The 12,094-nt window shown below is 44.2% G+C and overlaps 1 protein-coding gene across 1 annotated transcript in view; it reads right to left on the bottom strand.

Moving 5' to 3' along the window:
• Positions 1-7,304: 7,304 nt before the first annotated feature.
• The window catches only part of ST5 (suppression of tumorigenicity 5), a gene marked incomplete at its 3' end in the record, with an annotated part of 63,390 nt that continues 58,600 nt past the window's right edge, over positions 7,305-12,094 (bottom strand). Inside the window, exons 12-13 of the mRNA XM_010156136.1 lie at positions 10,745-10,885; positions 7,305-7,453 (exon numbers count right to left, since the gene is read on the bottom strand). Coding sequence (XP_010154438.1) covers positions 7,305-7,453; positions 10,745-10,885 — 290 coding nt within the window. The remainder of the gene's footprint in view (positions 7,454-10,744; positions 10,886-12,094) is intronic.

Raw genomic sequence — 12,094 nt, 5'->3', positions numbered from 1 at the left:
AAAATGTCACAGCTTACTGCCATATGGTTATTGCACCAATAAGCAATCCTGAAGAGAATTACCAAACACCATGGCCATCTTCTTATCCCATTCCCTTTCATGAGGAAGGGAGAGGGAATTTTGCTGCACAAATCATAAGTGGAAAAATGATGATGTTTTCCCACTGTAGAGCTTTGTCCAAAGCCTGAAGTGACATGAACAAATACCACTGGAAAGGAGGGTAGGAAGAAAGAAGGAAAAGGAAAAATCATACAAGCTCTACCCTTCTTGTGACACAGCATATTAAAAATGTCATTATTAGATCGCTTTTCTCTGGGACTGCAGAATCTTAAACAAGCCAGAGACTTAGAAATTTCATTTTGTTTCTCAGGCTGTCTCTTCTGCCTGACACACACTTTCCTACTGTCCACGTGTATCTCCTCTGCCGACATCAGACATCACAGAATCTGAGTGCCAGAGAGATGTAATCCAAGTGGTACAAAATGTGTGTTTTGAGAGTGGGAATAAAATGCCAAATTTCTCTCTCAAAAACCTTGAGAGACAGCTCTACTAGTTACCTTAAACCACCAATTTCACATGACATCGAACACCTTCAGTTCTAGCATTTAGACTGTAAGACAAGGCGCTCAGCATCTTGCAGGACTGGGCTGCATGCAAACATCCTGCTCAGAGATGACAGCTATACTTGGTAGGAAAGAAAGAAGCGGAATATCATGAAATTGCAGCTGTATTAGGCCAAATAATCACATATGCTATAGAAGGGTCAAGTTTTTTTAAGTAAACACGTTTCTACTTAGTGATGCTTCATAGTGCAAGCAGATTGAGGAAAACCAAAGTCTCACAGAGGGAAATCAATGGCAGGGTGGGTGATAGAGACTCGGACTCCGGAGGATGCTGCTTTTGTAGATGAAGGGAGGTGCAAGTTGTCCCTCAGTTAAAGCAGGTGTGGTCTGCGGGTTCTAAATCACTCCTCAATGGGGTCTGATCTGGCTCTCATTGGAGGAAATGGAAACTCTCTGGTTACTTACATGAGGAATGTAGAATAAGTTCTGTCTACTGGGCATGATTACGTATTGGAGCATTATATGTGCACTCATTCCTTCCACTGCAGGAGTAAGTGGAAGAAATGCTCTAGCTTGTGTTCGGCATGTCTGACAGACAAGCACAATAATTCTTTTCTTTTGGTGGAGATTTCTGTGACAGGGGAAAGTAAGGGAAATCTTTATTACTGGCCAAAGCTCACTGTCTGTTTACTGAGCACACTTTCTTTGTCCTAACACACATGTTTACCTTTTAACCTTCAGGCTGGCAGATTTTACAAGTCTTACCACAGGCAGACTACTGGAAAGGAGCATTCCCAGGAAGCAGGTGAGCGTGGTCAGGCCTATCACTGCCTGTAAACATCATAACCTACTTATGTTAATTAAAATTAAACAATAAGCAGATAGGGAATGAGCTTTCATTTTAATCATCTGCCCAAAAGTTTAGCTACTCTTGCTTTACCACTTGACAGAAAAAGCAGGGCTGAGGTATAACAGTCTACTCTTACTAATAAAACATTGCCACGTTAAATTTGTGGGTTTTAACTTGAGGGATAAAATCATGCCATGATTGTGTCTGCTAGATTACAGGATCCCTAACACTGTTTTTCTACGTAGGCGCGGAGAGACTGAGACCAGGCTGCCTCCCAGCTGCTAACTGTGCTGCTTCCTAGCGTGGCCACACAACTCCCACAACAGAGTCAAATGTGAGGGAGGACAAGTGTCAACAATTCCCAACATCCCAGGTGTAACACGGACACAGCCCTAAGCTGTCGCCATCCGTGAGATTAGAGAAATGCCGTTGTTTGCACCAGAAGCCTTTGCCCTTGAACCAAGCACACTCTGCTCCCCTTTAGCTGCACAGAGTTAACAGAGACGTGCCTGCAGGATGACTTCCCCCAGTATTTACATATTTATGCTTCTGTCCTCTATTAGTCAGTGTTTCTGTCTGGAGCCCATAACCTTTGGTCAGGTCTGGGATCTGCCTGGATTTTCTACAGTTGTGCTGGAAGAGAGATTCCTCCTGGCAATCCAAAATACCTGGTGGAGAGGCAGGGAGGTTTTTATCCTTAAGAGGGTAGAAGGGTTTTATCCTTAACAGAATAAAGCCTCCCACCTTGTGGGTGCCTAGCTTCTGCTTGCAACAGCACCTCTTGACTTTGTGGGGTGAGCATGGCAGAGGGGCTTCAGGGGGGGTTTCAGGGGGCTGCAGCACACCAGGAGACAGACTGCTGGTCTGTGCTGGGCCAGGGGATGTGCTGGCAGAGGGACAGAGAAACATGGAGGTGAAAACTACCCTCCTTGGGAAGACACAGTAATCTGTGGCCAGCCCTAAGGGAGGAAGACACTGATGTGCAGGAGCTTTAGCTGCACTGAATTTCACTCTCATCCACCATTTCCTCAGCCTCATTCCCACAGATCTCCCTTGCACATAGTCACAACTTGTGGGTTTATTCACAAATTCACAACATCTCTTGACTGTAAACACAGACGGCTCAAACCTAAGGATGGTGCATGATCGACCCCTTTCAGTGGCAATGCCACCTTGAAGTGTGCCCATCCCAGTGCTCCTGCCCACCCCCAGCCCCAGCCCCAGTCCCCTGCTCTGCCCCTCGCCCAGCACAGGAGCTCCTGGTGTGGCCTGGCCTAGCCTGGGGCCCATCTGGTTTGGAGAAACTCTACAAAATGAGTATTTCTCACTGCAGCTGAGCCGGCACAACCTCCTGGGAGAGGGAGAGTGTGGCGCAGGGCAGGAGCAAACAAGGGGAATGGGAGGGGGGGACTTCTGAGCTGGCGCTGCCATTTAGGGAAACACCTAGCTCACCTTCACCCTGGGATACATTTCCAAGTTCACCTCTACGGTTTAGGAGCATAAAAAACCCCATTGCTGTCAACAATGAGTCCCATGCTCCTGCTTTGTGGAAAAGTAGCTTAAGTATGTCTCATAAAAGCAAAATTCACAACAATGAGAAGTTATTTTGCCTTTTACAAGAGCAAGGACTCTACAGAAACCTTTCACAGCCCCTAAAGCTTCAGAAAAGTCATTGAAAGGAATATTCTTGGATTTAGACCCACAGCAAAAGACAAGCCTCACCCAAACACTCCCACTGACTCCGGCTAGCATTGGACAGGACCCACATGTGAAATGTAAGCAAAATAGGCTGAGTCTCCTTCACAATATAGTGGATTACAGCAAGAGTGGGTTTTATTTATAAAAAATGGGGTTATAACAGAGGGACACAAAGGCCCAAGGCCTTCCCTTCCCCCTCTCCAAACATTCAGGCGAAAAGGCAAAGAGACCGTCCTCACAAGCACAGATACATCACCTCCTCAGCAAACATGTCCACAGATTGTCTTCCCAGCATAAAACTAAAACAAGCAAAATATATTTTTCTTTCAATGTTTGCTTTCTATTTATTTTCTGTTGCTACCTTTGTGCCTGCAGTAATGCCGGTGTTCTCCGAGCCCAGAACCCACTGATTTTGCATCTGCTGCCTAGCCTATTCAACTGCACTCGAGCAGCTCTCCCTTGGCAGCTGGCAGAGCTGCGGGATCGTTTCAGAGTTGGGATGAATGGGCAGAATGCTGGGAATATGAACAGGGGCTCCTGTCTGGGACAGGGACTGAACTGGGATGAGACAGACCACCTCAGTTGTGCTTTCAGCAGATGTTTAAGGAATGGGAGCTTTAAGTTACTTCTTTATGAGTTGTTATTATTATTATTCCAAGTTTCCCCATTGTTATCTTTATTCCTCTGTTGACTTCTTGACTGTTAATGGAAAGCAAAATGCTAAAAGATCACTGGCAGATTCAAATCCATTTACAGGGATTTATACACACAATTTCAAGCAGAAAAAAATATGTAAAAACTTATTGGGGAAAAACCCCAAACCTAACTCTACATAACTAACCAAGGCAACCTCACAGTCCTGTCATTCAAAACTTTACTGTTGGCTCCTCACTGCTGGTAACATCACTTTCTGTGTCGAATAACGACAACCTCTTCTGTGCAAAGATCAAGGACTATAAATTTTCACATTCTGGGCAATATAAGAACCATAAATAACAATTTACTGAATGAATCTCACTTCACTAGGCATGACTTTCCCAAACTTGTATAATGTGTGAAATCATTTATTGCTTGGAGACCTGTTAAACAGGCAGCCACAAAAGCCCATTGCATCTCATTGTTTGAAGCCTAAACCTCAACATCATTTATTTCTAAGCAATTCTTTTGGGTACATGCAGAAATCAAACCCTTGTAAAATCTTTTTAATTTCCTGCTCTCATTCTTTGAGCCCACAGACTGGAGATGTAAGATATTTCACTTCTTTTTTTTCCACATTACTGGTAAACTCCTTTGGTTTCAGCTGTGATGCCCATAAACAAAACTTAGATCAGACAAGGCAAAGGTTCCAAAGACAGACAGTTATTAGCTCAAAGCCAGAATGTTTCATTTTAGATTTCATCCCCATTTAAACCATGAAAACCTCAGTAAGTATTGAATTTAAATCCACTGTCACTTTCTCCAGGCCTTTGTCAAAGGGCTTATTATGACCTTCAAGTTTACAGCAGCTCCTAGATCCCCATGCTGAGAGGGTCACACTGGATCAAGTAGAGCTGTGTACTCACAGAGAGCAAGAAGCAGTCTCCGTCCCGGAGCATTTAGGATCCCAGACAGATGAGACAAAAGATAAGAGAGTGGAGCTATGTTTCCAGCATGTGTCATAGAGCAGGTCAGAGGGTTTAGAAGAAGAGCTCAGGATTCAAAACTCTTAACCCAGGGCCTTATCTACCACATCAGATTTTTTCATACTCTTTTTAAACAAAACAAAGTATATGTATGTAATAAAGGGTACATGCAGATATAATAAAGTATGTGTGCAAAAACCTTTTTGTAAGAAAGGTTCTGTCCCTTCTCACAGGAGCAACCACAAAGCCTCATAAGCCTCTTGGATCCTTCTGAGGCCTCTCCTTTCTCAAAGTACATGCTCATGGCCCCTAATACAAGGACTCGCTCTCACAACACAAAAAACAGCTCACTGAAGAACAGCTTTTGCAGGACAGCACGATGTTTGGATATGTGTTTACCGAATGAGATCTTAATCACTTCAGGTTCCTGTTGGTCCTGGTGCTCTGTATCTGTATGCCAAAAGGGAGAGCAGCAGTGTTTTTTTCTGTAAGCAGGACTGTTATCCTCTGCTCTGGGGCCAGTAGGACTAGGAAGCTATCGGGAGAAAAGTAATTGCATGGGCAAGCCTGAGCTGTTAGCTTCCCGTCAGGCTTGTGCTGTGTGTAAAACCCTGGTTGTCTGACGACGTACTGGGTTACCATGAACCCTCAGCATTGGCGACATGACTGTTTTCCAAGCCAAGCTACCTTAAGCCTGTCAAAGTATGTTTAATTGTTGCTTCTTTTCTCTGAACAGTGCCCAGAAGCATCATATGACATTGGCTAGGCCAGCTGTCCCCAAGAAATGACCCAGGGAGTGGCTGCTTTCTGTGCCAGCCCTCACGGCTGAGGATGTCTCCTGCAGCAAGCCATCCCCACAGTACTCTGCCTGCGGTCCACTGATCAAGGCTCGGGGTACTTTGCCAAACCAGGACAACATTATAAAGGAGCGACTGGGAACTCAGGAGCAGATCAACAGTTGGCTGCAGCACAGCCCCCATTTTCTCTGTACCATTTCTGTGACTTTCCACTCAGATCAGTGTGCCACCTGAAGGAACGCAGACCTGTGTCATTTTGAGTTACACTCAGACTTGTGGGTGCCACTAGTTCTGCTGAATGAACAGTAAAATAGAAACAGGCAGAACAATGTAATTGAGCATGCTGTAGGAAAAATCAGAAGGAACACACCAGCACTATTTTTAAAAGCCACCTGATCCAATATTCATGGTGTGACCCACATATCTACTGAAGTACTGCAGAAACCCTGGACTAGCTACACAATTCTTACCAGGAGTTCACATGAAATTAAGTCACCCTAAACGGTCATTCAAACTACAGGTTACTGACAAGGGAAGGCAGGAAATAAAATGTTCCTGTTGTTCTAGACAACAAAAAAGACTGCTAAGGAAGTAACTTTATAACCTGAGAAGGGTCTGCAGCTTTAAGAAATTCTCCCCTAAAGGTTGTAAAGCTTTTACTATGCAAAGTATTTTTGCTATTATATACACTGGCGGCCAATAAGTGCAGCTATTATTTCTGGCGGTCATTCAGAAAAGGTCAGGGCTGATAAAGTGTTTAACAGAGTTTGTTTGGGTAGATCCATCTGTGTTTTTAACCACCCATACAGTCTTCTGTGTCCTTTTAAAAGATGCTGGATGTTCCTGAGTCTCATAAATTACGGTCTTTATTTGTATTTGCCATCTTTTATTATTTATCATGCCACACCAAAGAACATCTTCTTTACAATGTCCACACTTTCCTGTATATTACACAAGCATCTAAAAAAGGGACGATTCTTTGCTGTGGGGCAGGGATGCAGCCCACAAAGAGCTCCCATTTCCTTGGTAAAGGACATGTGGAGTTGTGACCTGTGGCTCTCATTCCTTACACCTGGGGATGAGTTCATGCCTCAGAAGAGCCAAGGAGAGGAGATTGCAACCAAAGGGCAGGGAAGTAAGAGGTATGTTGAAAGGATGTAGCAAGGAGCCCAAGATGGAGTTCAGAAAGGAAATGTTTGCAGGTCATGTGAGCACCAGGAAAAATATCCCCACTAGTTGGGAGGGACTGTAATAGCATTCTTAACACTCGCACTGAATGGGTTTGGTAGTGCAGGATTTGAAGCCTAGCCCCATTACAAACTCCCCGTACTGCATGGAGCAAACCAGGTGAACTCTCAACACCCCACTTCCCTGCCTGGCTGCACTGCATGGCCCCAAGGCAAAGCACCTCAGAGGCAGTCTCTGCTACCGTTTATGAATACTCCATTCCAAAACCTGACATGAAATACTGCTAGGACCATATTGCTTCTAAACCTGTGTAAACATTTGCTGACCATGAAGCAGGTGAATATTGGTATCACCATTTTACAGACAAGGAAGTAAGACAGAATACGTGGACTTTAGGTAGTGACCGCCAGCGAATGTGTGCCCCACCTGATTCAAGTAACTTCCACTGATGTAAAAATCATTTAAACCCTACAGTGAGAGGAGACCCTCACATCTGGCAACCATTCTGGACATTTCATAAAGCTTTTTGTATCCGGAGATAGTACTGTCCTGAACAACATGTGGTTCAAGTCCTTTTGCCACTCACCTGAGCTTATCTGCTACAAAAATCACACGCCGCTCCAACAGGAGAGAAGCAAAGATCCTGATGATCTGACGAATGCTGAGGCACTTGAAAAGGCATTCAAAGTCCACGTGTTCCAGGCGTGAGTCCATCGGCCGCCGCAGCTCAATGACCTGAACACATCCAACAAGCATCAGTCAGCATCGCTGGCCAGGGCTGATAGCACCAGGGGCGCCCGGCACCCCAGCCCAGGCCCTCCAGCATCGCTCCATGCTTTCCTGTTGAGGGGGCACAGAGAGCAACCCCCATCCTGTTTGGCAAACTGAGGCTGGAGGCACAGCACTCCAGACAAACGGTGTATTACACAATTCACTATTACTCCTCTTCCCAGAATACAGTTCTGCACATTAAATCTGCTGTCATTTCCAAAGGAAGCGTAATTCTGCCCTCTAAACACCCTGTCAGAGATGTACAGCTTGGCTGAGTCAACAGTACGAAGTAAGTACAAACTGGAAACACTGGAGGTGGAAGCTTACAGGGTTAAAACAGCCATGACAAGGTAAATTTGGTTAGAAACCTGCGTAGTGATTCAAATTCACATAAAAATCGGAGCCAGGGACTGAACATAAAGGCCAGGCAAAATTTAAACCCAATTTACTTCATTTTCACTTTTCTGTGATGCATAATTCACTACATCATGTTTGAAACCTTTTTTTGTCATAAAGATATGTACAGATATACTTAACTGGGGAGTCAGGAAAAGGCCTTAGATGGTGACTTGTGACATCCCTTTAAAGCCTAATTTTCATACTTCATCCATGACCTCAGGCCCTCTCCTTCCTTTTCTCAAATGCCTTTTGCTCGATTCCTTTAATATATCTTCCTTTTACTCTGCAAGTGACATGCTCAGATGTGGAACTTGAAGGCGAAGGACAGAAAAAAGAAGAGGGAAAAATAACATGAAGAAGAGAGTAACAGAGGAAGAAAAATATGAAGTGCAAGACAGCAAATGATGAACAACTGAGGAATTTGAGGAAACAGAAGGGAAAGGGGAAAAGTTGGCCAACTTGAAGCTCTGTTGAAATGTCTGAAGACATATTAACAGGAACATATATATACATGTCCTTCTTTCCATATGTCCAAAAATCACCGTCACTTTATTGCTTTAGACCACTTTTATGTTTTCATGCACATGACACCACATTCCACGAGCACACTGTATTGAGTTCAAACTTTCCTCACAAGCATGCTATTGTAAGGATATGATCAGCAGCAAGACCACAGGACACTGGTAGCAAACCCAGTTTATACCAGTTTAGTTGTAATATTGTTTGCGATCAGTAACACAGGACTGTAAAAAAAAAGTAGCTGTTAGGGCAGTATTCATGTACAGATCTAATTTTTTGAAGCCTGAAATACAGAAACATTATGGTGCCAGAGTATTATATACACACCACTCAGCTGTTGCCTCAAACAGCAGTAAGAATCAAATCATGGAGTGACAGCGTCCCATGAATTCCTCCTCGGGAAATGCTGCCTGCCTACCCCTATCTCATGTTCAGTAAAGGTGCCCACTTCCATTCCCGAGCAATGGAAGCTCACATCATGTTTACGTGCCAAATCACGAGGAGCTGGTTTTACTGCAAAACACCCAGCACTAAATTCTTGCTGCAGGGTAAGATGCAATGCAAGTTACGGCAGCTTTTACAAATGCCATGGATGGTTTCTGTTGCCTGGCAAAGCCTTCTGCTTCAGTCTGCTCATCACAAAGAAATATACTGTCTACTTCCCAACTAATCATCATCTTTGTTTAGGCCAGAGGAGCCACAATGGAAGGACAAGATTCTGTTCCTAATTAAGCCAGTGCATTCCATTTAAATAACGAGTTTGTACTAGCATAACAGAGAGCAAAGCTCAGCCAGAAGAGAGCTGTTTGTTTGTTTGGAATTATCTCAGTGTTTTTCTCTGGGAGAGTTCAGAAGCTTGAGCAGATAGAGTAGTCGCAGATCCATGGTTCCCAGATATATTCACATCAAAAAAGCATTGTTATCAGATCTTACCAGTGTTATGCCAGCAGCCTTTCAGTTTTCCTTTGCTTCTTCACAAGAAAATACTTGTGACTTAAATATGCCTTGCAAGTCACTTATACAGGGAACCCTTTACATTTCATACTAAGTGACATTAGAAGCCCATTCCACTGAAGTTTGTGACATTATACTTGGAGAAAATATGATTCAATGTAAAAATAATAATAGTCCTGTAAAACTAACCCTAAGAGGGGAATTCTTTTCTGCTTTCACTAACTGGACCAAATTCTGTTCCTGCCTGCAGTAATGTACTTCCTCTATATGCTTGCCCATCCGAGTGGAGCTACTGTATACTTACACAAGGACACACAGAGAGCAGAACTTGACATGGCGAACGGCTAGCAAGCCTCAAGTTACAAAAAACTTTAAGTAAGGCACCAATATTGTCATTTTCCAGTAAGGCCTATGTTGTATAATGCTAGGCTTCAAGCTACCCGAGTGAGTAATAAAAGGAAATGAAATCTATTATACATGTGCACACACACACACAAAAATTTTATGGCATGCTTTTCCAAATCATAGAATGGTTTGGGTTGGAAGGGACCTTAAAGACCATCCAGTTCCAACCGCCCTGCCATGGGCAGGGACACCTTCCACTAGACCAGGTTGCTCCAAGCCTCATCCAGCCTGGCCTTGAACACTTCCAGGGATGGGGCATCCACAGCTTCTCTGGGCAACCTGTTCCAGTGCCTCACCACCCTCTCTGGGAAGAATTTCTTCCTGATATCTAATCTAAATCTCTCCACTTTCAATTTAAACACATTCCCCCTTGTCCTGTCACTACAGGCCCTTGTAAAAGGCCCCCCCCCAGCTTCCCTGTAGGCCCCTTCAGGTACTGGAAGGCTGCAATAAGGTCTCCCCGGAAATATAGACTATTTCTTTGAGGGCCCATGAAAGCGTATTTATTGCCAAAAAGAGCCATTTAAATGCTGCTAGTCACTCCTCCTACCAAGGCCAGGACCAGCAGTAAGGAGGTTGGCAATGACAGCCAGGTGCTGAAACGCTCAAGTACAGTCAGGATGGGAAGGTTACACCTGCGTGTTGTCACTGCAACAAAGCCCAGCAACACCATAGTTCTGTTAACTATGCTAGGCCAGGCATACTAGGACCTTTGTGTGGTTTGCAGGGGTTTTTTCTTAAATACAAGTTATTAATCAATGTAAAATATCAAATACATAACAGTAAATCGGCTTGCAATCATCAATGGGAACTAGCATTAGCATATCGACACTGGTGCAGCTCCTGCACTGCTCATTTTGAGGGTGTGCCACCTCACATGCAGTATCTGTACGTCTCCTCCTGTGTCTCTTTTTCTGTTTGATACTGAAGTGGTAAAGGGGGAGGCTTTGACTTTCAATGTTTGAAGTTCATTTTTACCTCGTTTCCAGCTCCAGGCAGAAAGGTTTTGACTTTGATTGTCTTTCCAGGTGCAGGAAAAGGAGATTCCATCAGGCTCCTCATAAATGGATAAACCAAGGCAGCAGATATTCCCCTTCTCCTTTCAACCTCATCCAGGATCTGATCCATTAGTAAGACATGAGAGAGAAAGAGACAGAACATGTCAGCACCACATACGCTTTTGAAGCATCTTTTGACCCACATGTGCCTAAACACATGGGAGATCTCAGTTTAATTCTCCTCTGCCATGCACTTCTTTATGACCACTACATCCACAATCATACTCTAAAAATGGTATGTTTTCCAGTTACAAAATGGAGCCCGTTTGTGAATGCAGTTAACGCAGAGACAAGGAAGAAGTAACAAATCTGGAAAGGAGAAAGAAGACTCAGCATGGCAAAAGGGATCTACATTGTAGGGATTTTGCCTGAACAACAGGGTGATCTGAAAGAGAGAAAGATCACGACAAATCCCACGATCCCAGGCCAGGGCAGTGTCAGGTCTCAGGGATACATCTTGAAATTTGTCTATGGAGAAACACTTTCTTCTGCCCTGGGCATCTCTTCCATTTCAACTGAGAGGGAAGGAAAAAGCCAGCCCAGCAAGAACAGCAGCCCTGCCACACTATGATGCCAGCAGAGCTCCACCAGGAAAGAGCTCCTGGAAGAGTCCCGGCCGTGGCAGCACTGCTGTTCCCCCAGCCGTGAGCAGCCTCAGGAAGCCTGCCCAGCTGTTCACACTGGGTGCCTGCATTAAGGTCGTTTTCTGTTTGACATGATGCAGAGCAGGCAATCCACTTTTGAAATGAGCAGATGGAACTTCTTCCAGATAGAGAGGACTACTAGTTTCCTCTCTCTGTGGTCACATGGGCCAACATAAATTAGATCACAGCTAAGTTTTCCCACATTAGACAGACTGTATAGATGATAAACCTAAAGAAGACGAGAAAGCAAGCTTCAAAGCAGCTAGTGGTTTGACCTGAAATGGTGATCTTTTAACCACCACTCAAGAGCAAAAGGCCATGTAAGAGTTAGTGGGGCTGAGCCAGGAATTTTCCTTTGTTTCTTTTGGAAATGCTTTTCACGGAAACAGAACGTTGAAAGATACTTAGGCACAAGCTGGTGACTTATGATGATAACTAGTGACACCAAATGCCAACAGAGACATTTGGCAAACTGGTGCATAGTTTCCCCTTCCTCTTTGCAACACAGTTAAGACTAAAGCAAAGCTGGCCCATAGCTGACATTCCAATCCATGGAAGTGGCAGATAACCATAAACGAAGCTGTGGATTTCATTCTTGATGTAATCTGCAGTACAACAACTATCCT

Source organism: Eurypyga helias, unplaced genomic scaffold (genome assembly GCF_000690775.1).
Source record: "Eurypyga helias isolate BGI_N326 unplaced genomic scaffold, ASM69077v1 scaffold10567, whole genome shotgun sequence".
In the NCBI taxonomy this organism is placed as follows: domain Eukaryota; kingdom Metazoa; phylum Chordata; class Aves; order Eurypygiformes; family Eurypygidae; genus Eurypyga; species Eurypyga helias.
The sequence above is the reverse complement of the archived record's forward strand: the minus strand, read 5'-3'. Positions and strand labels throughout refer to the sequence as shown.